At 39.7% G+C, this 23,881-nt stretch overlaps 2 protein-coding genes across 2 annotated transcripts in view; both read right to left on the bottom strand.

Moving 5' to 3' along the window:
- The window catches only part of LOC108793458 (src substrate cortactin-like), a 41,882-nt gene extending 34,862 nt beyond the window's left edge, over nucleotides 1-7,020 (bottom strand). Inside the window, exon 1 of the mRNA XM_018564409.1 lies at nucleotides 6,776-7,020. The gene's annotated coding sequence lies outside the window, so the exon portion shown is untranslated. The remainder of the gene's footprint in view (nucleotides 1-6,775) is intronic.
- A 10,873-nt stretch (nucleotides 7,021-17,893) lies between these two features.
- The window catches only part of GOLGB1 (golgin B1), a 41,164-nt gene continuing 35,176 nt past the window's right edge, over nucleotides 17,894-23,881 (bottom strand). Inside the window, exons 12-16 of the mRNA XM_018564408.1 lie at nucleotides 23,161-23,301; nucleotides 22,920-23,014; nucleotides 20,026-20,151; nucleotides 19,305-19,398; nucleotides 17,894-18,452 (exon numbers count right to left, since the gene is read on the bottom strand). Coding sequence (XP_018419910.1) covers nucleotides 18,321-18,452; nucleotides 19,305-19,398; nucleotides 20,026-20,151; nucleotides 22,920-23,014; nucleotides 23,161-23,301 — 588 coding nt within the window. The 3' untranslated portion in view covers nucleotides 17,894-18,320. The remainder of the gene's footprint in view (nucleotides 18,453-19,304; nucleotides 19,399-20,025; nucleotides 20,152-22,919; nucleotides 23,015-23,160; nucleotides 23,302-23,881) is intronic.

The following is a 23,881-nucleotide window of genomic DNA, read 5'->3' as shown; positions in this document are numbered from 1 at the left end:
AGCTCATGGTCAAGTCGGCAGTGAGGTAGAGTGTACAATTATTTAAAGGATCAATAGGCGAGTGTCAAAGGTTGGTGGGAGGAAATGTTTCACCCAAGGTTCCCATTGCTTTTCAAACTTCAGCATTTGGTCAGTGAGACGTGCGGGGAGTTTTTCGTGGGAGAAAATCCAATGAATTCTATTTTTGGTGGCTTGGAAAGAGATCTTATTAGTAATTCAAGAACTGGCTATGGTATGTTTAGCGGCAGAGAGGACATGGAGTATCAGCTTAAATTTAGGGTGCGGGATGTTTGTGGGTCTGACATTGAGTAATGCTGTTTGGGGAGTGGGGGGGAACAGGTGTACCCATGAGAGTGGAAATCATTTTAAATACTTTAAACCCGAATGTCTGTACAATGGGGTACGACCACCATATGTGAATATATGTGCCGCTGTCAGGGCAGCCGCGGAAGCATGTGCCCTCGCAGCCTAGCACAAAATGTTGGGCTTGTGAGGGGGTTGTGTACCAACGCAGGAATACTTTGTAATTTGTCTCAAGTACTCTGGCGCTCATGGAACAGGAGTTGGTGGAGGTCCATATCTGGGACCAGGTGTCTTCAGAAAACACGAGGTCTACGTCTTTCTGCCAGCAGTCCATATATGGGTGGTGTGGCGTATGGGTAGGTTGTAAGGATGACGTATAAATTAGTGAGATAATGCCAGGCGAGTGAGGATCACGCTTACAGACACTCTCAAAGGGGGATATAGATAGTAGGTTCCCGAATTACCCTTTAATGATAGCGTCTAAGCAGTAATTTGAAGGTATTCCTCCTGCTACAGAATTCTTTGTCAGTATAGAGCAGATTGTATGGTATGATTGGATGCATCTTATAATATCACCATGCCACATTATTCTGCTGTGGTACCATGATTTATTTTTGTCCTAATAAAGTTTTTAACATATTTAAATGCTACTATTTATGCTGCAGGAGGAAGTGGAGAGATGTTGTTTCCTTTTTTTAAAAAGAACTATAGCTAAATCATTTTTTGGCTTTAGTTCTTCTGTGAGTCACAGGAGGACATTGACAAATGTACTCCTGTGGCCCAAACTCAGCATATAGCGGGCTACTGCCTGCTGTTTGCTGACAACGCAGAGTCGCACTGCAGCCCGTAAAGATCCTGACAATATTGTCGTTATCCACCCTGCTGCCTGATTGACAGCTGTCTCTGCCTCTCTAGAGCCATAGCCAGCTGTGCCCGCCCCCCTCCCCTGTCTGTCCCTCCAATGAGCCCTGGAGGAACACAGAGGGGAGGAGGGGAATCCCTGTGGGGATCAGTGACTGACAGTTACCCCTCTCTGCTGGTAAGACTATGAGCTAAGCGATCAGCGGTTTGTGATCACTCAGCTCTTGGGCTATAAAGCTGGTGTGTGACAGCTGCAGTGTCACACACCGGCTCTAAGTATTGGGAAAAGTACATTTTACTCTTCCAATACTTCTCCTTTAATTATAAGCAAAAAATAGGGTTTATATGACAATTCTTACCTCTACTCCTGATGTAGCAATATAAGTACTGTATAGTGATGTATAAAAAAAGTTAATTGTGCATTTATTAGAGCCAGTAAACCTAAATTTTAGCTTGCCTTATAAGAATGCTTCTGATTACCCAAAACCAATATTTCAGTGGTAGACATGCAGTCATTGTAATACACAGGCAACAAATAGTAAGTCATTTGACTGAAGTGGAAAAAGGGCACAACAGCCTATAGCCTACTAGCACACAAGCAGTGATAAGTGCTTAAACTACTGTCTTGCTGATTGTCACGGGTTACCCTTAGTAACATTTGAAGATACTGTATACTATGTATTGTATGTGCAACTTTGTTGAGCTCATAGGAATGAAGATATTTACACTTTTACGTTTATTGTTAACTAAAAACCACCCAGCCCCAACTCCGTAGCCCCCTAAATATCATAAGTTGCCCTCCCCACACCCAGGTGTTTACTTACGCTGTTCACATCCAAGCAAAATCTAGTGCAGTGCTGCCCACACCTGCGCAGTAGCATTCCATAGACTTGAATCACTTCAATTGTACTGTTGTTCCAGTGGTAATGGTGCATTCCATTCAAGCCTATGGGATGTAATTGCCCAGGTGTGGGATGCACCTTATGTCAAATGGGATGTAAACAATGTGGGAGGGCGCTGCAGCCGGAGGAGATACGTAAGCACCTAGGTAAGGTGTAAGAAGATCTCAGGTAAAAACAAAAAGAAGTAGGATTAAATTGTATTTGAAAAGATACTCAATGTTAATTTGCACTCATGCTCTAATTTAGGAAAGAAGTCTGCAAACTGTTTGCAGCCTTCATTCATACAGGAACTGATATCAGAACTCCTGATACACAGAGTAGGACCCTTTGTCAAACTGACACCCCAGCCCTTTAGATTACACTGCCATATCAACTCACCTGATGTAATCTGTGGGGATGAGCCATCAGTTCAACAAACGGTCACACTCTGTGTATTAGGAAATGCTGTGACCATTCCTGATACACAGTGCAAACTGGTTGTCATACTAACAATGAAGCCTATTGAATTACAGATGGAAACCCACTCTGCCAGTGCAATCTGCAGTTTGACAGCAGGGTCTTCAGAAGAACTGATATTAATAGATGTTCCAGCCCAGCTATGCCTCCCATCACCTCCACTTCGCCCCAAAGTGGTAGCCTCTCTTGTCACTGCATTAGTCTTGTCCTGGGGACCACTGCTGTCAGCCATTTATCAGGAAGATATAGTCATCAAGCATCATATCAGGATAAATGAAATAATATAAAATCATTATTTAAATTAAATAAAATCAAAGGTTAAATCAAATCATCACATCAGATTAACTCTTTATCAACAACCCTTTGAGTCACAATTATTTTCAGCATTACAATGGTGCTAATTTTAACACAAAAATATTGTTATATTTCAGTTTATAATTGGTTCTTTTGTCTAATCAAAAATCAGGAAATAAATAGTAACAGGCGTGCGCTGTATTACTTCTGCCAGCGCTGGAGAGAGGAGGCTGAGCTCGTCTGTGGATTTGGCTAAGGATAATTACATTTTTTAGGAAATAAGGATTCCTTTGTCTAATCAAAAATCACTATATACAATAAATTATTACTTTTATCTATTTACTTTGGCATAACCTGACTGGTTATTGTCAGGGGAGCCAACTAAACTAGTACAAAGCCCAGCAGAGTCTTTCTAAAGCGGAAGGTATCTATAGTTTTCACTTTTACCACAAATCCCCAAAAACAAGAGGTTTGCTCCTCATTTTAGAACAGTGGGCGGAGTCAAGCAAGTTAGGCCTTTCAGCCCCTTGGCCAGCTGTACGCTGATTCATACACTATACACTAACCCTTGAAAATGTTAATTTCTTTTACAGAAAAGAGTTGTAGGTTTGTTAGTTGCCAGCCATTTCCTTTTTAAAAACTGCACAGTCATAATGCTACTGAGCTGACACTTCTGTAAACTACAAATGGAGGAACGTAGAATGTGACCTAAAATGTTACTGGAAAATATATAATAAGTGCACATGCTGCATATAAGGCATTGATAGCCTGCCCTGTTAATGAATTGTGTCCTGTATCGTATAGTGGTATAATTATATGAAGTATACAATGCACAAAAGTGGAACTACTGTGAGTTCATCAGCTATGTGTAACAATCCTGTATTTCTGTGTTGCGTTGTTACAGTTTGTCTGCGGATTAGTTTAAAGAGGAGTCATATCAACTGCCCCAAGCATTTCTTATACTGGAACTATATACCATAGCAAATAGGCTGTTCATTTTTTAAGGGAATGTGGAGAAAATACACATTGCAAAGAATACCCAATCACAGGCAAGGAAAATTAAAAAAAAACAGTATTTTTACTTACACGTGATTGGATGATGGGAGTCAGCAGAGCTTCACCTTGTTCACTATGGGGGTTATTCACGAAAGAGCCGAAGAATCCAGCCGTAAATTTGGCTGGTCCTTCAGCTCTCTTTGGCCGCCGGAGTCCTACGCTTCAGTCGAACCGAAGGGCTGCTGTACGGGCTATTCACTATAGCCCGTACATCAGCCAAAGGCGGCCGAGCGGCTCAGCCGAGCAAAAGGCATATGCTTCGGCACGACTGAGCCGAAGTGATAGCCAGAGTGGGGCAAACAGCCTGCCGAAGGCTGGCCATTTGTCCCGCAAGCGACAGCTGGGCGGCGCCTCATGGCTGATGTACGGCAGATCAGCGTCCCCAAATGACCTAGGGACGCTGATCTGTCATTAAACAATAACAACTGGGCAGAGCCGGCTGTGACGTCACGGCCGTCTTCGCCCAGTTGTTATTCATTGGTCGGGACCTGCTAGAAGACTGTAGCAGGTGCCGGCCAATAGGAAACAGTTAGGCAGAGCTAGCGGTCACTGCTAGCTCTGCCCAATTGTTTATTATTATTATTTTTTTCATTTTCCAATGTATTTACATTTAAAAACAATTTTTTTTACTTTTTTTTTTAAAGTCTTCTCACTTATTTGCTATTCCATTTGCTATGTACCACGGAGGTACCGAGCAGAATAGCCGAGCCGAATGCCCCACTCTGCGGCGTTCGGCAATTCACTCACTGCTGTTCGGCCCCTATGTGAATAGGGGAGAACGGCAGCGAGTGAGCTGCCGGTGCTTTGGCTCAGCCGATCCAGATGTTGGATCGGCTGAGTCGAAGTCCCTCTGCACTTCGGCTCGGCCGAACATGCAGAGCATATTCGACTGACCAAAGGCAGCCGATCGACAGGTGATTTCAGCCGATGTACGGCTGAAATCAGCCATACTGAGCCGGAGTGAATAGCTGAACGTCGTTCGGCTCTGTTCACTTCGGCTCGGTTATTCACTTGGCTGCCTTTGGCAGCTGAGTGAATAACCCTGTCAATTTTCACTTGCAAAGTGAACAGCTAATTTTCCTTTAATAAAACAACCCCCGTATGTCTCCAGCCTTGTTTTAAATACTTAGTATAATTATATTTTATAATTATCGTTCGATTTCTTTCATCCTGTCATCGAATTTTCATCGATCGGCAGAACAGATTTTGGTTTGCGCATGTGCAGTGTTCATGATGCAGTTTTTTTTTTATACGAAAACGCCACTAATCCATCGAATTTCGTAAGATTCGAAAAAAGTTTTACAGCCTGACCGATCGAGGAAATTCACCCAGTTGTACAGCAATTGTGTTCGTTCACTTCCTATTAACTGCTCGATTATCGTACGAAAGCCCAATCTCGTTTGGAAATTGAATGATAATCGTAAGGTGCACGGGCACCATTAGTCTATGGGCAGCCAGATCTATATCCATGTGCATCCATTTACATCCAGTTACCCCCAACTCCGGCCAGACCCGCAAAACCAAACAGAGCAGAGTTCCGTTTTGGCGGACCTGATTGTGGCAAATCGGGGGTAATTTGATGTAAACATACACGTGTCCACTGACATTTGACTCCCCATAGATCAACATGGGTCCAGTAATTTCATTTTTTTCCTCCATCGCATGTTGGAGAGAAAAACCTGGATGGACATGGTTGTCACAACGGGGACTTAAGTACCATGAAATTGGAGGGTTGCTATGTTGCCTTTTGTACTACAATGTAGTGTACACTCTGGGAAAATACAACATATTTTATATGTAGTGTATTGTGCAGATCAATGTCTTACATAATCATATTCAAATCATGGCAGCTATTAAAGTGACATTAAAGTAAAAAAAAATTTCCCCACCCCCCAATGTTAACGTCAGCACTTACCTTAAATTATGTTTCTTAATCCGATCTTCTTCTTCTTTCTTGTGCTTTTCATCTGTCCCTCCAGCGCTGCTGCGGGTCTCCGATCCAGTGCTGACTCCTCTGTCCTTGCTGGCACTTCCTGTCCCACGGTGTCTGCAAGCAGGTGCACGCGTCCATAGACTTACCTTGTGTCTCTCCTCACGAACCGGGCCAAAAATGTGATCTGCGCATTCGCCCGCCCCAAGATGCTTTGCGACCGCCCGATATTTTTCACATTTTCGGACGGGAGCGTGCGGGGAAGACACAGGTAAGTATTATCCCTTTTCAAAGCAGGGTTTTTGTTTTTTTTACACTTTTTGCATATATCTACTGCTTGTTAGCAGTAGATATATGCAAAAACACCCGAGGCTTTAATTATCTTTTAATATCAAGTTCTAGCCAACAGATATATGTACATACAAGAGGATCATCAGTTGATCAAGCTTATTTTATTGTTCTCTCCACAACTGTTAGTAGGCCAGAGCAAACTGGCCCAGTGGATCTTCCTTGGTGAGGATTCACTGATTGGCTGCATTGAATTTCCCCAGCTGATCACTGGCGTTCAGGAAAGGCTGCCATTGGGGGATTTAAATCCTCTACTGAGAGAATGTGGAGGCTGCCATTGTTGGCTTCTCCTTCTGAAATTGTAACCTTCCTGATGCAGTGGTTTCCACTCACCGTCCTGAGGCACTGATCTGGAACATGTACGCAGATTAGGAATCCAGATTCCACCCTGGCCTTCTAATCTGCATGCTTGTTCCAGAAAATATTAACACTAGAGACAGTCAAACAACTAACCTTTTAAAAGGAGGTGACCAATGGCAGCTTCTGTATTTCTCTCAGTTTAGGTTTCCCAAAAGCAGCTATGTTTAATCAATGCATCTACTTGAAAAAGACTGGCAACTATGCATGCATATGACTACCATTTTTTCTCTACCGACATTTTACCATAAATAAAGGTTTGCCTTACCTTTCAGAGTCGTCTTTATCTCTCTTCGATATGGTGCATTCAACAATCTATTTAAGTTGTTCTGTTTCCTATAATATGCGGTTGGCTGGCTATTTCGTCTCTGCTGACTTCCTGTTGTCACAGTTCCTCTCCTTTATTCCGTGGCTTTAAAATTCGACTTCCCCTTCTGTGGTTCTTGAGTCACAGTATATAGATCTGACTCTAGTTTGTGTGCTATCATTTTAATGTAACATTGTAAATGTCAAACTAAGAGAAAAGGTGGAATAGATTATTCTCTCAAAATGTTTAAATAGTTTAGGTGCATTCATGCAGGTATTTGGATTATGAACAAGAAAGTAAAATACAATGCCTTCAAACTAAACATTAATACATTACCTATTTTTTCCTGCAGCAAAGTTCAATGACGGGTGGGCATACAGCCAGAGCAATGATAAGGTGGAAAGTGAAGCAATGTACTACTTTAGAACCACTGCAATGTAAGATATGATGAGAGGAATTGATCAAAACTGGAGCACACAGAATATGGAGCAGCTGTGCATGGCAACCAATCAGCTTTTCTCTTCCATTTTCAATGCTTCACTGAACAAACTGAAGAGAGAAGCTGATTGGTTACTATGGGCAACTGCTTCAGATTCTGTTTGCCCCAATTTTATTATATTCCTCCCAATGAATTCCAAGGGTACATCTGTTTCCTATTGTAAAAAATAAATAAAATAACTGATAACAAATCATAATTTAACTCCGGTATAGCTGCTTGTTAAATAAGTTTGGATTAACCTCTGTTCTTTGGAGCAAACTGGTTTAGAGATATTTTGTTAACCTGAATGTTTTCAATGACCTCTGCCTATGTTTCAAGTAAACTCAATAGTGGTCGTGTAATTAAAGGAGGAAGAAAAAGTCATGTTTTCCATTGTTCATATAATATGCAAACACAGAATGAGATGTCACCACTTTAATACTTGGTACATAGCATGCATTTTTTAGCACAAAGGGTTCTGAAAATATCCTTAGTTAGCTTAAGAGGGACTGCAGTGTATTTTCAGCACACATGTGTAATATTTATTGTATCATTTACCTTATAGAAGAATTTCATGCAACATTTTTGGTCCAGGAAGGAAATAAAAGGTTATACTCACCCGATTCTTCGAGCCGGCTTGTTCTTAGACTGGTCCCTAGAGCCTTGCTTCCCATCCTCTGCAGTGGTCTAAGTTCCCTGAGTCATCATGTTCTATACATAGTGCACAGGATGTGAGGACACAGAGGGACATCACTGGAACAGAGAAGGAGAGAGCTGAAGAGAGCAATGTCACAGCCAGCCAGCTTGGAGGATCAGAGTATAATTATTTATTATTTTCCTCCCTTAACCAAAATGAGCAGTTAACCCTTGCAGTGTGGGGGTAGCCCCACTGCAAGGGTTAATACAATTTTCCCTTGGAGTTCTTTAAAGCCGATATTCAGTCTTCACCCCCTAGACACCCAATATGAAGCCACACCACCGCAACAATTTAAAAAAATATTTACACTTTTATTTAAACATTTAATATCTTAATTTCCAACTGCCTTGGCCAGTGTGATGATATTCCTGCCTTCCTCTTCTCTGATATCGGTCAGACCGTACTGCAGCACTGAAGGGTTCTCACGTAAATTACCTGTGAGTGTTGTGTAGTGCTGCAGTACTGTCCATGGTGGTGCACAGTGGTGTGAAATTCCTATGTTTCTCGGCTCCATCTAGTAGCCATAATGGGCTGTGAATCTAAAACTCAGACGTTTGTATCCCCCAGGAAGCACTTGTAAATGCAATGTAAAACACATGGCAAATGCAGCTTAAAGCCAGTGTACACCAACCCTAAGACTGATCCAGGTGTTATAATGAAAGCAGATCCTCCAGTTTCTTAAAATTGTTGGCAAGGAATACATCAATATCTTCAGGACAGAAGCACTTCAGGATCCGCAATAACGTTTTCTAAAATGTTTGCAATAATCAATAATTTGGGCCCTTCATCTTTTTTGTAGAACCCACTGTTTTCTCAGAAATAACTTGAAAATGAAAAAGCAATTGGCATCCATCACTATTTATTCTATATTTTATAAAAATCAGACTTTGATTTTGATTTTTGATTCAACAGAATATTTTAAAGGGTTAGTTCACCTTTTTAGAAATAGCATACCCAGTACATAAGCCCTATTATATAACCATAAACTAATCAACTTTTAAAAATATTAATTTATGTAGGTTCCATACCTGTGCTGTTTCTAGGATGGCAATTGGTCTGCTTAGGGGCGATCATCCAATGGCTGGCTTGTCCTAGAAACAACACAAGATGGAGCTGTGCACAATATTAAGAGTTAATGGGGGGAGTTTCACTGGTGGGGCAAATGGCCTACAGGTATTGAGCCTACATGAATTCATATTTTTAGAAGCTTATTAGTTAATGGGTATACAGTGAGGCTAATGGACTGTATGCCATTTTTAAAAAAAAGGTGAACTAACCCTTTAAATAATAAAACAAATGAAAATGTCACGGACAAAATTGATGGGACCCTTAAATATTTAGAGACAATCACTGCAAACAGCAAGCAACCTTTAGAGGCAATCACTGCAAACAAGTGATTTCTGTAGCTCTCAATAAGACTTCTGCACCTGCAAGCAGATAGTTTTGCTCAGCTGTCTCAGATGTGACGGGTGCCTTCTCCAAACTGCATGTTCCCTAGATCAGGGCTCATAGCCACTTCAGAATAGTACAATGTTTTCCTAACCATTCTTTTAGCTGTATGTTGTGGGTCACTATTTTGTTGGAGGACCCGCGACCTGCATCTGAGACAGAGCTTTAGAAAAAGATGGTAACCGCATAAGCTTATAACAAGCCTTTAAGACCAGAGACAGAGCTTTCTGACACTGGGCGGTAGGTTTCGCTCCAGAATTCATTGACATTGTCTTGGCTTGTCGTTGTGCCCTGCAAAAATTCAAGGCCATGACCATGCCACAAGCAGCCTCAAAAAATAACCAGGCCTCCTCCATGTTTCACAGTAGGTCTGGGGTTATTTTCTTTATTCTTTGTCTGTGAACATAGAGCTGATGTGACTAGCCAATAAACTCCAATGTTTTCTCATCTGTCAAAGGACATTTCCACAGAAGCATTGTGGCTTTTTAATGTGCATTTTATCAAATTCTGCTCTGGCCTTTTAATATTTTTCTTTCAACAGTGGAGTCCTCCTGGGTCTTCTTTCTTTGAGTCCACAGTCACACAAAAAGTGACAGAGGGTGCTATCAGTAATTGATGTACTTAGACCTTGGAGTTCAGCTTTGATCTCTTTGATTTTTCCTTGCCTCTAGGTCTACCATTCACACTGTACTGTTCAATATGGGGTTTATTTTCCTCTTGTGGCAATGTCCAGAAAGGTTTGCTACACTCCCACAGACTGTAGTCACAGGAACATCAAGGTGGAAAGAGATAGTATTATACCCTTTACTTTTGACATGCTGGTCTATTCATTTTTCCTTTCTAAACTCCTTGGACAACTCTCCCTTGCTTTCTCTGGTCCACGGTTAGTGTGGTGCACATGATGATACCAAACAGCAGAGAGGCTACTTTTGTTCATGTAATTAGGCTGGTTGACTGACAAGATTTAAGACATGTGTGATACTAATTATAGAAAATAGTTTGTTTGAACTATCACTATAATTTTATTATGAATAATCTTTTCCAGGGGTACTACCACATCCGTCCAAACCATTTCAGAATATCTTTGAAAAATATTCAATTCAGAGATGATTTGATGATCTCCAACTGAGTGATACACATACAGGTGAAACTCGAATAATTAGAATATCGTGCAAAAGTAATTGCAGTAAGTGCTGCAAAAGGGGCCCAAACCAAGTACTGAGTACATATGCATGCTTGTACTTTTCAGAGGTCTGATCTGATATTGTTCTATGTACAATCCTTGTTTTATTGATTGCATGTAATAATCTACTTTTTTGAGGTTGTGGATTTGGGGTTCTTGGGGTTTTCATGAGCTGTAAGCCATAATCATCACAATTATGACAAATCACGGCTTGAATTATCTTGCTTTGCATGTAATGAGTCTATCTCATATATTAGTTTCACCTTTTAAGTTGCATTAGTGAAATGCACGATATTCTAATTATTCGAGTTTCACCTGTATAAGCTACACTTTTGGTAATAGATAAGGTACTTGAATGCATTTTAAAGATATAACTCCTGTGTTTAGGGTCACTTTAAGGTTTAATCATTTTTTTGGGGAAGTTAGGTGGTTGGATTTGATGGAGACCCCAAAATGTGTACATATATCTTAAAACATCTGCATTCAATACATATTATTCTCATTAATGTTTATCTAGCAAACTCTAACCTTGATTATATTTAGCAACTCATGTCTGTCAATGCAACCATTCCCATCCACATCATAGAGCTTGAAATACCAGCGCAACTTTTGCTCAATCTTCCCTCGAAGTACAAGACTGAGTGCTGCAACATACTCCATGAAGTCTATGTATCCATCCTGGCAACAAAAACAACATTATTGATCAAAAGATTGTACGGTATAATCTTAGAAACCCACAACACCAAGTACAGATCAAATGGTATATTGGAGGTGATAACAGTTCCCGTTATCCTAAGGAGAACTATGGGGAAAAGCCCTGACCCCATAGTTCTCCTTTAAGGCATCAGGGTATTATTTCTTTTGGGGACTTCAAATGTTAGATTTTTTTTTCTCTTTTAGCATTTCAAAAAGTACGCTCCTCAGTAGCGTCTCAATGAATACATATGATTTTTATAGTCTGTGAGCACCAAAAACTTTTTTATGGGGGGTCCCAACTCATATGTTGTGTACTCAAGCTATCTAACATAAAGGGGTTGATTTACTAACCTTATAAACACGCCACGAACAAGTATACACCTCTGTAGTGTGTTCCCTCCCAGCATGATCTATTGGTGGAATCTAGACAACTTTGTAGTGTGTACACCCCCAATAGGTGTGTTGTGCAAAGCCCTGCATGAATAGCAAGGTGATGTTGTGCAAATTAGCTCTACATTGTGTTGCTTGCGTTGATGAATGCAAGGAATGTAAATGCATGATCTAACCATTTTTGTCTAAACTGTGAAGCAGCATTATATATGCATCATGTGCATGATTTTTCCATATATGGCATTAGTGGAAATATGCTTTTAGAGACTTTTTGGTTGATAAATACGTTTTGCTGTGTAAAAATCACACGCACCTAGTGCGTGCGTGTGTTTAGGTTAGTAAATCACCCCCATAGTTTCAATGAGCTGCAAGAGTACTAACAAACTTGTCTATGTCTGTATAGTTCACATTGAGATCATTTTTCCTACTGGCGTTTGGGGATTTTTAAAATCTAAACTAATGATATACTGTATATGTTAACAAAAACAAATGTTATGACATATGTGATCAAATATGTTGTCTTTTTTCAACTTTATATATAATTCTTATTAGTGTAAACCCTTTTTCGTTATTTGACAGCAATGCTAGATTCTTACATATGCGGATCATTTCAGCATAGTAAAAGTGGGCAGGGTTCTTTGAGGTACATTTTTTTTTTTGTCAGGAAAGTGAGTTCATTACATTATGCTTGTATATTTCAACACCTATAGCTGGTTTTCCTGAATTACACAAGAAGTCTCCAGTGACTTCGACAGTGGCATACTCTAGATCCAGATTTGATCTCTTTTTAAAGGGGAGCAGGCTCTTCAGGCTGGTAAAATCTTGTGGTCAGGCTGTATTTAGATATCACACTGCCATAGACATATCTGAGTGATAATTCCCATATACGCATGCTTAACCACCTATGTCATGTGAGCATTTTAATTAAAAACTAATGCTAGAGGTTGGCTACACTCCCATGACTATAGTCACAGCTGGCTGGATGGAGATGGTGCTATACCCTTTACTTTTGACATACTGGTCTATCCATATTTTTTTTTTCTTAACTTCTCAGACAACTCCTTTGCTTTCTCTTGTCCATGTTCAGTGTGGTGTATGCGATAATACCAAACATCAGTGTGACTACTTTTCCCCCATTTAAATAGGTTGACGGTCTGATTACAATGTTTAGCATGTGCGATACTAATGATAGAAAACCGTTAGTCTGAAATATCATTATGATCCAATGGCTTATTTTCTAGGGGCACCAACAAATCTGTCCAGGTCATTTTAGAATATCTTTAAAGAGCAAGCAATAATGTATCTCTTTTCACACTTTCTTTGCTTTACTTTATGATATACCAAAGGCATGCAGGTATGTTGGGACAATTGATTTTTATTGTATCACTTTTCAGAAAGAATGAAGCACTGTCTGATTGAGCTGTAAGGGTACTAAGAAACTTGTCCACGTCTGTATAGTTCACATGGGGGTAATATTAACAACTGGTGTTTAGAGATCCAGTGACATCCTCTAGATCCAGATTTGAGCTTTTAGATTGGCACAAAGAGCAGGCTGATAAAGTTTATAGTTGGCATCTTGTGGTTGGGCTGTATTTCAATAACACATTGCCCTAGACATACCTGAATGACAATGCCTTTATGAGCACACTCAGCCCTTATGACCTGAGTATTTTAGTAAAAACTACTGCTAACATGGGCTGTTGGGGACAGCATGCTTTACTGTATATGCAGAACTACTTTTCAGCTGTACAGATCGCCAATGAAGAGTGATGGTTTCAGGTTTGCCAAACTATAGAGAGACTTCTGACTCTTTTCAACATTTGCCAACCTCTGCTAAGTTGGACAAGAGAACTCTATAAAGTTCACCTGTCCAATTTAGCCACAAATGTTCAGAAGTGGCCAGAAGAGGGGAACAAACTCAAGCAATAGATAATAGCAATTAGTACATTTTGAGGCTTGATACCATTTGATTCACTGCTAGTGCCATCATGGCATGACCCTGGTTGTTGCATGTACTCTTAAGCAGGACTTTTAGGCTTCATTCACATGGGCGGTTAAAGCAGGAGATCATACAGCTACCCTGTCATTTCTGCCTTCATCAGTATGTGCCTTTATTACTCTCAAACTGTAACGGGGATACAGATCAGTAATAGAGGTCAATAGATAATGATTGTTCTTTTTTTTTTTTTTTACACAGAGTCCCACTGATCCTTAAAAGTAAGCACTATAATCAGAGGAGAAAAGGATCAAACCTCTTCCTGGTCTCCTTGCCTTATTACAAGCCAGTAGATGGGGGAAGAGCAGGAAGTGGCTGGCCACAGATCAACCAGGAAAAAATACAGTTGCTTCCTGTATTTTTTCTGTATTCCTGTTTCCTGTAATATAGAGCCTGATATTAGGGTAAGCATACAAATTGTGCATGCAAGCTCCAGGAAGGTCAGTACTAAGACAAAGCCAGCTGTTACCCTTCCGGCCTGGAACCATTGAGATAGTTGAGAGAGATGTTTGCAGGGAACCAGGAAATTATTGTTGACTACAGCTTCTAAGCTATTCAAGGGCTCAGTGCAAATTCATTGACCATAGACAAAATATTAAGTGAACTTTTCATGGAATAGCCAGGTCAGCTCCACCTATTAGACATTTCCCTGGAGCTAGGGCTATTAAGCACGCAGTGGGCTGACTAACAGTATACTAGACATTCACTTTGTTTATGTATCCAAAGTCAGCTCATACATTTACAGGGCTATTCACTAAAAGGGTGAATAGTTTGGAGAAGGCAGGAGAAGTGAACAATCTAGGACAAAATAGCCGATTTGGAAAAATTCTCCAATTCAGCTCACTTTCCTGCTCAGCAATGCTGTCCTAGATTGTTCACTTCTCCTGCCTTCTCCAAACTCTTCACCCTTTTGTGAATAACCCTGTTACAGTTGGGCAAAAAAGTATTTAGTCAGCCACCAATTGTGCAAGTTCTCCCACATAAAAAGATGAGAGAGGCCTGTAATTGGCATCATAGGTAGACCTCAACTATGAGAGACAAAATGAGAAAACAAATCCAGACAAAATCACATTGGCTGATTTGGAACTAATTTATTTGCAAATTATGGTGGAAAATAAGTATTTGATCAATATCAAAAGGTCATCTCAATAGTTTGTTATATATACTTTGTTGGCAATGACAGAGGTCTTTGTCTGGATTTGTTTTCTCATTTTGTCTCTCATAGTTGAGGTCTACCTATGATGCCAATTACAGGCCTCTCTCATCTTTTTAAGTGGGAGAACTTGCACAATTGGTGGCTGACTAAATACTTTTTTTCCCCAATGTAGTTAGCAAGGCCTAACATGCTTTCCATGCATTAATGTACATATTGGTTGGAATGGAAAAAAGTTAGGACAATCAATCCAGTTAATTAAAAAAAATACTTTTATTTGTAATTAAAATGTTTATCAACATTTCCCTGTCATCACAGAGGTAATCAGAAACCTGGTCTGTCGCAGTTTCTAATCAGGAGAGAAGACGTGTTCCTTACATAACAGAATGGCTATACAAATGCATACACTTTGGCTAATTTATGAAAACTGGAGAAAAAGGAGAGTGTGATTTCCTACAAAGACCAGGCAGGTTCATCCTTTTATTATTCAGAATTAAAGATGAGCACAATCAAACCCAAATGATTGGATCTTAGGAGAAAAAGGACCCATTGCTCTATTTTTAAATGCATTTTTCATAAATCAATCCCACTGTTTATATATGAATTACAGGTGAAAAATAATCTATTCATGGCATGGTATAACAAGAGGCTATCACTTTACCAGCTACAGTGCATTTGAGACATGCTTTTGAAAGACTCTCACTGGACATTTTTACCATCAGTGCTGTCTTGGCCCTTCGACAATGCTTTAGGCAGATAGGAAAACTGTCTGGAAACAAGAATTACCAGTATGGCTTGGGCAGGCTGGCTACACTTTGGCTGCCAGTCTGTACTCATTGTACAACCAGCTGCCTCTGTACATCTGCGTTATGCTAGCCGTCAGTTTTATAGGCAATACAATGCTTACAAGTCAAAGGGACATAAACGCTGTCTTTAATTTCCAATAGGTTTTCAGAATGTCCTGGTAAGCCATAACCTTTAATCTTTGTGGATAGAGATTGGGGCACAATAGGCTCAATTCATAAAGCTTTAACACATGGATTAGCAGTTTTATTTTAGCCAAGTGACTATTTTTTAAATCTGACTGGACTGACACTTCTTTGGAAAAAAAATCCCTAACCTGGTGTGTTACCTTTGCAAATTTAACCTGATCCCTAAACTACACTGTTTCACAGCGACCATTAATTACAGCCATAACATCTAGCAAGAAAGCTCTACAAGTGGCTTTTTCAGCAAGGCTCCAATTCAAAACTAGCAATTACATTTTGGCTTCAGGGTTATAAGGAGACCAGCACTGCAAAATAGTGAAAAAAATAATATTTGAGGAAGCTGACTTATTATTAAAAAGTACTGCGTGTGTAATTACCTAAAATCCCCTCTGTTCACTCACGCTGCTTATTTCAATGTGTCAGACATGATATTTAAATCAGTGTTATGGATGTCAGTGCGATTTGTGCAATGCTGATGCCCTTATTACTATAGCCTTTTACATTAATTGGTGGCCTTAATTAAAGCTTTTCTAACAAGACTGGGGAAAAATGTGTGACAGCTTTCAAAAAAATGTCATCATGGAATGTGTTTGATCACATGGATCAATCATATAAAAGCAGGTAAAGACTGGGGAAATCATATTGAAGAATTATACACAAACACTCAAAAGATAACACCGATTACTTTGAAAAACAGAAATAACCACTTAAAAAAAACAAGAAGTATAATAGAATTAACATTGAGGCATTTTCCCTCAGTACATCAGCAAACAAGACCAGGCACATTATATATGTATATATACACTGTACATAAAATCATGCATTAGATATCATGGTGCAAACAGCATTGGTGTACAGTAAATCTTATCAAACAATCCCCAATCAGCCCAATAGCCTTGGCACACTTCATCAGACAAAACCCTTCCTTTGAATATTTCGGTACTACTAGGAGTGTTAAATCCATATCTATGCTGGGACCATCTGCTCCCCCCCTCACCAGTAAAATACGGGGACTTGATGTGAACCCAGTTCATAGGAGTTTACCCAAGCCCACTCAAAACTGTGACCCTCAGCCCCTTACCCCCTCAGAGCCCAATCTGTTGCAGCGGGGGCATTCCCCAACCGACATCACAAAGGGGCTGTGAATGCCCCTATCGAAAATTATTTGTCCAGGAGAGGGGTGTATCAGTCTCCGTATTGCACGGACTTGGGCGAACTGGATTCACACAAAGCCCCCACACATTTCTACAGCAGTGTGTAAGTTTCCTGCTCAGTTTCCCCTCTTGTGTAAAAGCTGATTTTTAAAGAATCATTAGGATTACTTTATCATGAAAACTATTAAATCACTTTAAAAAAATCTCAAGCTCTGTCTCATACAGTATTCCTTTCTTTCCCCCCATTTAAAGGATTAAGCCCAATGTCCATGTCTCTGAAGCTGCCCATATACTATACAATCTATTTGTACAATTTCCTTTAGCTCCAACTGTGTAATGCAAGGGCCTGCCTGATTTCATACAGATTAATGGGATTGCTTAGACTTTTTCTCATATTACATGTTTTTAGGAGCTCGTACAAAGATTTTATAATCAATCTGTATAGTGGATGGGCAGCTTCCTGAAAGCCAATATAATCCAATTAGTTGTGATAATTGTTGTGTGCATATTACCAGATAATCAAAAGATGTGTGCAATCACACGTTCACTGGGCTTTGTTATCTATATGGAACTGTAAGTGCCTGATGCAGAAAGTCATGAGGATATGTAAAAGTCTGTGCAAATTACTCATATGCAAAAAAAAACAAAAAAAACTGTATTTATAGGCAAATACATACACAGACAGGAATGAAAGATTGCAAATGCACACAATAAAATGTGCATTAGTGATAATAAATACAAGCTCTCCCAACAGGCTCTTTCAAAATGGAAAAAAAAACAGTAACTGCTAATATATAAATATGCAACATTCTCATTAACAGATTATTTACAGGTTTACACAACTTCTCCCTCCTAATTTAGCACAATCAAGGAGAGGACACAACATCCAGCACAATCAAAGAGAGGACACAACATCCTGCAGATTAAACATCATTTCTGAGATCATACAGGGAATAAAGAGAGTTTACGAGTTGTGGAAAAGGCAACAAAGGTGAACTGGGCTAGACGTCTATGCTTGTCAACAGTTAAAGGAGTTGAAAACATTTTAAAAGCATGCTAACTTTTTAGATAGCTGTGTCATAGAAAACTGTATGTTGCATCCAGTGATGCTGCCGACATCATTCTTCAGAATTTATAGTGGTGTAGCCCTGAGCCTGAGATATGATGCCATACCACACTTTCCGTGAAGACACAACTATGATAATAGTAATCTCTTGGCGCTAGTCATGGCTTCAGCTCCAATTCCTGATTATAGGAGCATGAGGCCTGGTTGGTGCTCCTCAACTCCCATGCCATCCCTTTGTGGTAAAAGCGTATGCTCTCAGAGATGCCCAGTTAAACACAACAATAGTAGTGCATGAATAAGTAATAGATACAACGAAGCCAGCAGGGGTGTTTTGGTGCGAGAGCAGAACACAAGTCGTAGTAGTCTTTTCAGCGATGAGCTTCTTGCCTGAAAAAAAGGAAAATGTCAAAGAATGACTACAAGATTTTTGAAGAGAGGTACTGGGCACATGCATGATGGGGAAGGGAAACCAAAGAGGATTTTTTATAGCAAGAAACAAAAAGGTTTCAGGATTATCAGGAATAAAAGAATTAGCAGAATGAACCCTGAATGTAATACTCAGCCTTAATATATTTAAACTGTGCAGTGTTACTCATGTAAAAGTCATATTTGCCTCCATTGGTTTTCTTACCATGAGCCTCTCATCTGCAGTCTCATTCTCATACCACTGTCTCCCAAATCCTCAGAGTGCACAACAGTATCTAAGCAGAGCCCATTAATTACTTTCCTTTTAAAGGGAATTGTGTGGATACAAAATATAGAAGATCCCACTGCTTATTTGATTTCCAAGCATGCAGACTCAAGGACTGTCATCTTGTTCCTGGCTGTGCTTCTCAGTGAGTCAATGATCTGTAGCTACTATGAGGCACAGGAAGTTAGACTTGACCGACAGCATTGATTGTTCCTGGTCAGCGATTTACTAGCTACCTGGAGCATGGACCAGCAAGATGCCGCTACAGAGTGCACCTTTCTAAAAAAAAAAATCTATACTGGCTGTTGTCTATCCTCACAGCTTTCCTTTAACTACGGAGCTCTCATGCTTGTTCCAGGTCAACAACAAAGTAATGAAACTGTTGGATAGCCAGGAAATTTCTACTTTTTTCGAAGGAGAAATAAGCAGTGGCAGCAGAGCTGGAGAATGTATGATGATATCACAAAGTGCAAATACACAAATGGTAACAGAAAGCTGTAATAAACATTTCTCTGATCAAGCCGATAAAGTAGATTCTGCTTGTTCACCTTAACATTTGGTGCATCGTGTGGCTCCATCAGCAATGACAACTCATGTGGAGCAACACTTTCCTCTTGGACTGACCAATCTTGCGTACCCAATCTGCAAGAGAAAGACCCCCCAAAAATTTTTATTTCACCCCATTCGTCAACATTTGGCTCATTTCAAACTAAGGCAGCACAAACAGTGGGCTTTGTTGATTAGATATGTGAGAAAGTATGTCACTTATAGCAACACATACACGGTCTCTGCATGGCAGCAGTAGTATAGCAAAAGTTCAGCAGGCACTCAGAGGTCTTCAAACAGGAGTAAACGCTTAAAGTGTAGGTTTTATTATACCGATGTTTTGGCGGGTGTCAGCCTGGTACTGGTTGCCTTGAGAAAGGTGGGCTGCAACCCACGAAAACATTGAGATAATAAAATCTACACTTTAAGAGTTTACACCTGTTTAAAGAGTGCCTACTGACCTTTTGTTTTACTATACTACTGCTACCTTGTGGAGAACCAAGATATGTTTTACTGGATTGTGTGCTGGTACCAAATGTTTGGTAAGCAGTCTCAAAAGGTGGACTGTGTCGGTCAAAACATTGATGTTATAAACTTCACATAAAAGACTTAACATAACTTTGTCAAGACTACCTTGATACTACTGGCCTGACCACCATTCTCTTGCAAGCTCCATTAATTCACAGTAATCTTTAGGTGGTCTCCATTATCCGTGTTACTCACCTGTTCATGTTTTCTTCAAGTTCCTGTATTCTGTCCTCTGCTCTTCGGCGTTCCTCCCTCAGCTGTTGCTCCAAGACTGACCTGACATGTTCATGTTCAGTACTCTGTTGCTTCAGCTCCATATATCTATGCAGAAAAAGGAAACATTTTTTTTTTTACTAAAAATGTAAGTGTGGCATTTCAGGGCTTAATTGATTTTAGATATTAGGTTAGAGGCGTTTTCACCCAATGTTATGTTTTGGGGCTCAAGTTGTGTTAATTTTAAGGATTAGGGTTGAGGTCTGCATTATTCTGAGTTACACTCTCACTTGTTATTTTTGCATGGAGTGCCCCAGGCCAAGAACTAGCAACACTGATGCTGACAACTGATGCAATACCCAAACCGTGCCTTTGGAGCAACTCTGAAGCCAGCAGAATCTGTATCAGGGAATACATGCATTTATTACATTATTTTCATGTGCTTCTGCTTCTTTAAAGGCAGGTGACTTCTAAACTAAATATCTGCTAACAGAAAAAATACCAATTTGACATATTATTTACCTAAAATGACAGGTACAAAAGGGAATTATCCATCTATTTATGATTACAAAAAAACCAAAACCATAACTAGCGGTGTATGAAGTATTCAAGTGGTTTTAATGAAAGTCTAAACCAGTTCTACTATTTAATTCCCTTATCATCCGATGATGGCACACTGTTTTTAGGCACTGGGAGCTGCTCTCAAGTACCTGCACAGGAAATTACAGGGCTGCTACCAAATTAGCAGCCCTGTAAAAATCTAGAGAGGCCGGAGCTCCTAGTTTCTATTCTTTGCAGGTAGGTGCCTCAGAGGAGTACAGAAACCATCAGATCAGCAAGACAAAACAGGCAAACAGTATTTGCAGAAGGACAGGTCAGCAATGGTAACCTCCATATTTCTTTTTATGACAGGTTTTATTTAACCTTAAGCTAACCCTTGACCTCAACTCCAACCTGGTCTAAATGGAACCCTATATCAGCCTTTCTCAGCCTGGGTGCCTTTAAATTTTCGCATAGCGTCATGTTTTTCCATTGTACAGGAAGGCTGGCTGCCCCATGGAAACAAATGAGGCTAACCTAGGAAGAGTGGGATCATTCAGAAGGTTGGAGCCTGCTCTGCCTCCCACCCTCTGCCATGCTGCAGCTACTGATGTAATAGCAGGACTGTGATGGGAAGAGGGGGGGCTGTTAAACGGGGCTTCTGATATGAAAGAGGCTTCTAGTGGGGGGCCTCTAATGTGAAAGAAGAGGGCTTCAAATATAAAGGGGGGCTCCTGATGTAAGGAATTTTCATGTGAAAGGGGGGCTCCTGATGTGAAAGGAGAATCCCATTTTTTCTGTGTATTTGCATGGGGTCCCTCTTAAAATCCACACCAGACCCTGGTATTTTATGTTTTTTACATTTTAGACTGGGGTGCCTCAAGATTTTGCAGATTTTGATTTCTCACACTTTGTAAGTGTGAGAAATCCTGCCATTGTTCAATGACAAAAGCTCAGGAAAAATTAAATAAGTCATCTGAAATACATATGATGCAGCAAAACCAAATCTGAATAAAGTATTGTTTGTTATTATCATCATTAGAATTTCATCTCTTTAGGCATATTTTCAAGTTAAAACCCAACTGAACTTTCAGTTTAAATCAACTAAATATATTCCATCAAAACAAAAAAGGTGTGCAAAAACTCACTATTTATTTTCTTTAGAAAGCAGTCACAACCCGAGTAAAAAAGCCTGTGTTCTCCAATTAGCAGGAGACATATTGCAGAGTTAAAGGTTTGGTTCAGCAGGGATGTGCAGGGAGACCACTGCCTTCACACAGAGAACAAGGTTCCCGCTCTGCAGCATGCCGACAAGACAGGTTTTTTACCCAGTCCGTAGCTGCTTTCTAAAGAAAACAACCTGTAAGACTTTTAAAATGTTTTTTTCTGATGCACCTAGAATAGTTTTAGCCAATTTAAACTGAAAAGCAAAAAAATTACGGAAGACCCTTTTTAAAAGACCAGAATAAACTAGTAATCATAGAAAAAACATTTTGAGCATATGGTATTACTTTGACCTTGGAAGCCAAACCTATTGTGTATATTAAATGTACAGGTGAAACTCGAATAATTAGAATACCGTGCAAAAGTAATTGCAGTAAGTGCTGCAAAAGGGGCCCAAACCAAGTACTGAGTACATATGCATGCTTGTACTTTTCAGGGGTCCGATATTTTTCTATGTACAATCCTTGTTTTATTGATTGCATGTAATAATCTACTTTTTTGAGGTTGTGGATTTGGGGTTCTTGGGGTTTTCATGAGCTGTAAGCCATAATCATCACAATTATGACAAATCACGGCTTGAATTATCTTGCTTTGCATGTAATGAGTCTATCTCATATATTAGTTTCACCTTTTAAGTTGCATTAGTGAAATAAATGAACTTTGCACGATATTCTAATTATTCGAGTTTCACCTGTAAATATTTGGATATGGTAAAATTGTACATGTATAGAATATATAATTTGAGATTTTGGAGCACACAATACCTCATAAAAAAGTTCAAGTTAACAAAAGATATCATTCAGGATTAAAAAAAGAAAAAATGTTGATAAATATACACACTGGAGGAGGTTGCCAACCTAAAGTTGAATAATACAAACATGTGGCGCTTGAACTGCTACCTAAAGGTGTTGTGTAGAAACTGGTAGGTGCCTTCTAAATATTCCTATTGCTCTAATTATTATGACAGCAGGTTGAATTTTTAGGAACAGTGTTTAATATACTTACAATAATATAAAAAGGTACCGCAAGAATATCACAAATATGGTATACATTGGTAGCTGTAGAGCTATTTAATACTGTCACAAGGTACAGAGCAGTTATGTAAAACCTACCTGTGCTGAAGTTCCATGAGTTGTTGATCTGCTTCATTTTGGGGCTCCTTCCTTTCCTGTGGGGCTCCAGGTGCAGAATCACTCAGTAAAGCCTCCTGCAGAAAGTCACAAGTTTAACTATGGACAGAGATTTACTTTTAAGGTGCTTGAATGAAGAAAAGCCAACTACAAAGCACAAACAAAATATCTATGTAAAGCTTCTGCCATATCCAACGTTATTAAACACTGGTGTAGATAAAACTATTCTTACCGAACTTTTGGGAAGCATTTCATTTAGCTGTTGCTCAAGAGACGAACACCGGTTCATTGCATCTCCCAGGATTTGGTTGCTTTCGTGCAGCTGGAGAGATAAATAATTTTTCTCCTCAAATATCTGAGAAAGCTGCAAAGATACAATAATTTGAAATTAAATATCATCTAAAGAATGCCTTGCATTGCAACTGAAGTATTATTTTTATTTTAAATATCAAGTTTAAACATTACATTTTACTAGATCAATGTTGGTCTAAGAATTGTCTCCTGTCAAGCTGTCTGGCTGAAGGCACTGGTCTGGGAGATGGCAGGAAAATATACCTTGAGCACTAAGTAACACACACTACATGCACTGTGCATGAAAACAAAGATGGAGGCATGTCGGTGCAAACACGGTTCAATCTTGAAGCAGCTGCTGAATACAGTGGCACATCCAGAGCATGGAAACTACAGATATTTCAAATAATAATCCTCGGAACTCACACTTTCAAGAAAGATACCTTTTGTATTCTCTGTAGCCCTTTGATACAGACCACAGATTACTCTACACCTTACTTTCAAATGATTTCTTAAACCAGAACTCGGTCGTGCTGAAATGGTTGAGCAGAACAAAGTAGCCTTGAAATGTTGGAGCTAGTCTCATGAGATTTGTTGAGTTATTAGCAGGCTACTGGAAAAAAATAATAATACACCAGTATATTCCGGATTAT

Source organism: Nanorana parkeri, unplaced genomic scaffold, assembly GCF_000935625.1.
Source record: "Nanorana parkeri isolate BGI_ZX_2015 unplaced genomic scaffold, ASM93562v1 scaffold749, whole genome shotgun sequence".
NCBI classification, from domain to species: domain Eukaryota; kingdom Metazoa; phylum Chordata; class Amphibia; order Anura; family Dicroglossidae; genus Nanorana; species Nanorana parkeri.
This window is presented reverse-complemented; position numbering and strand designations above follow the sequence as displayed.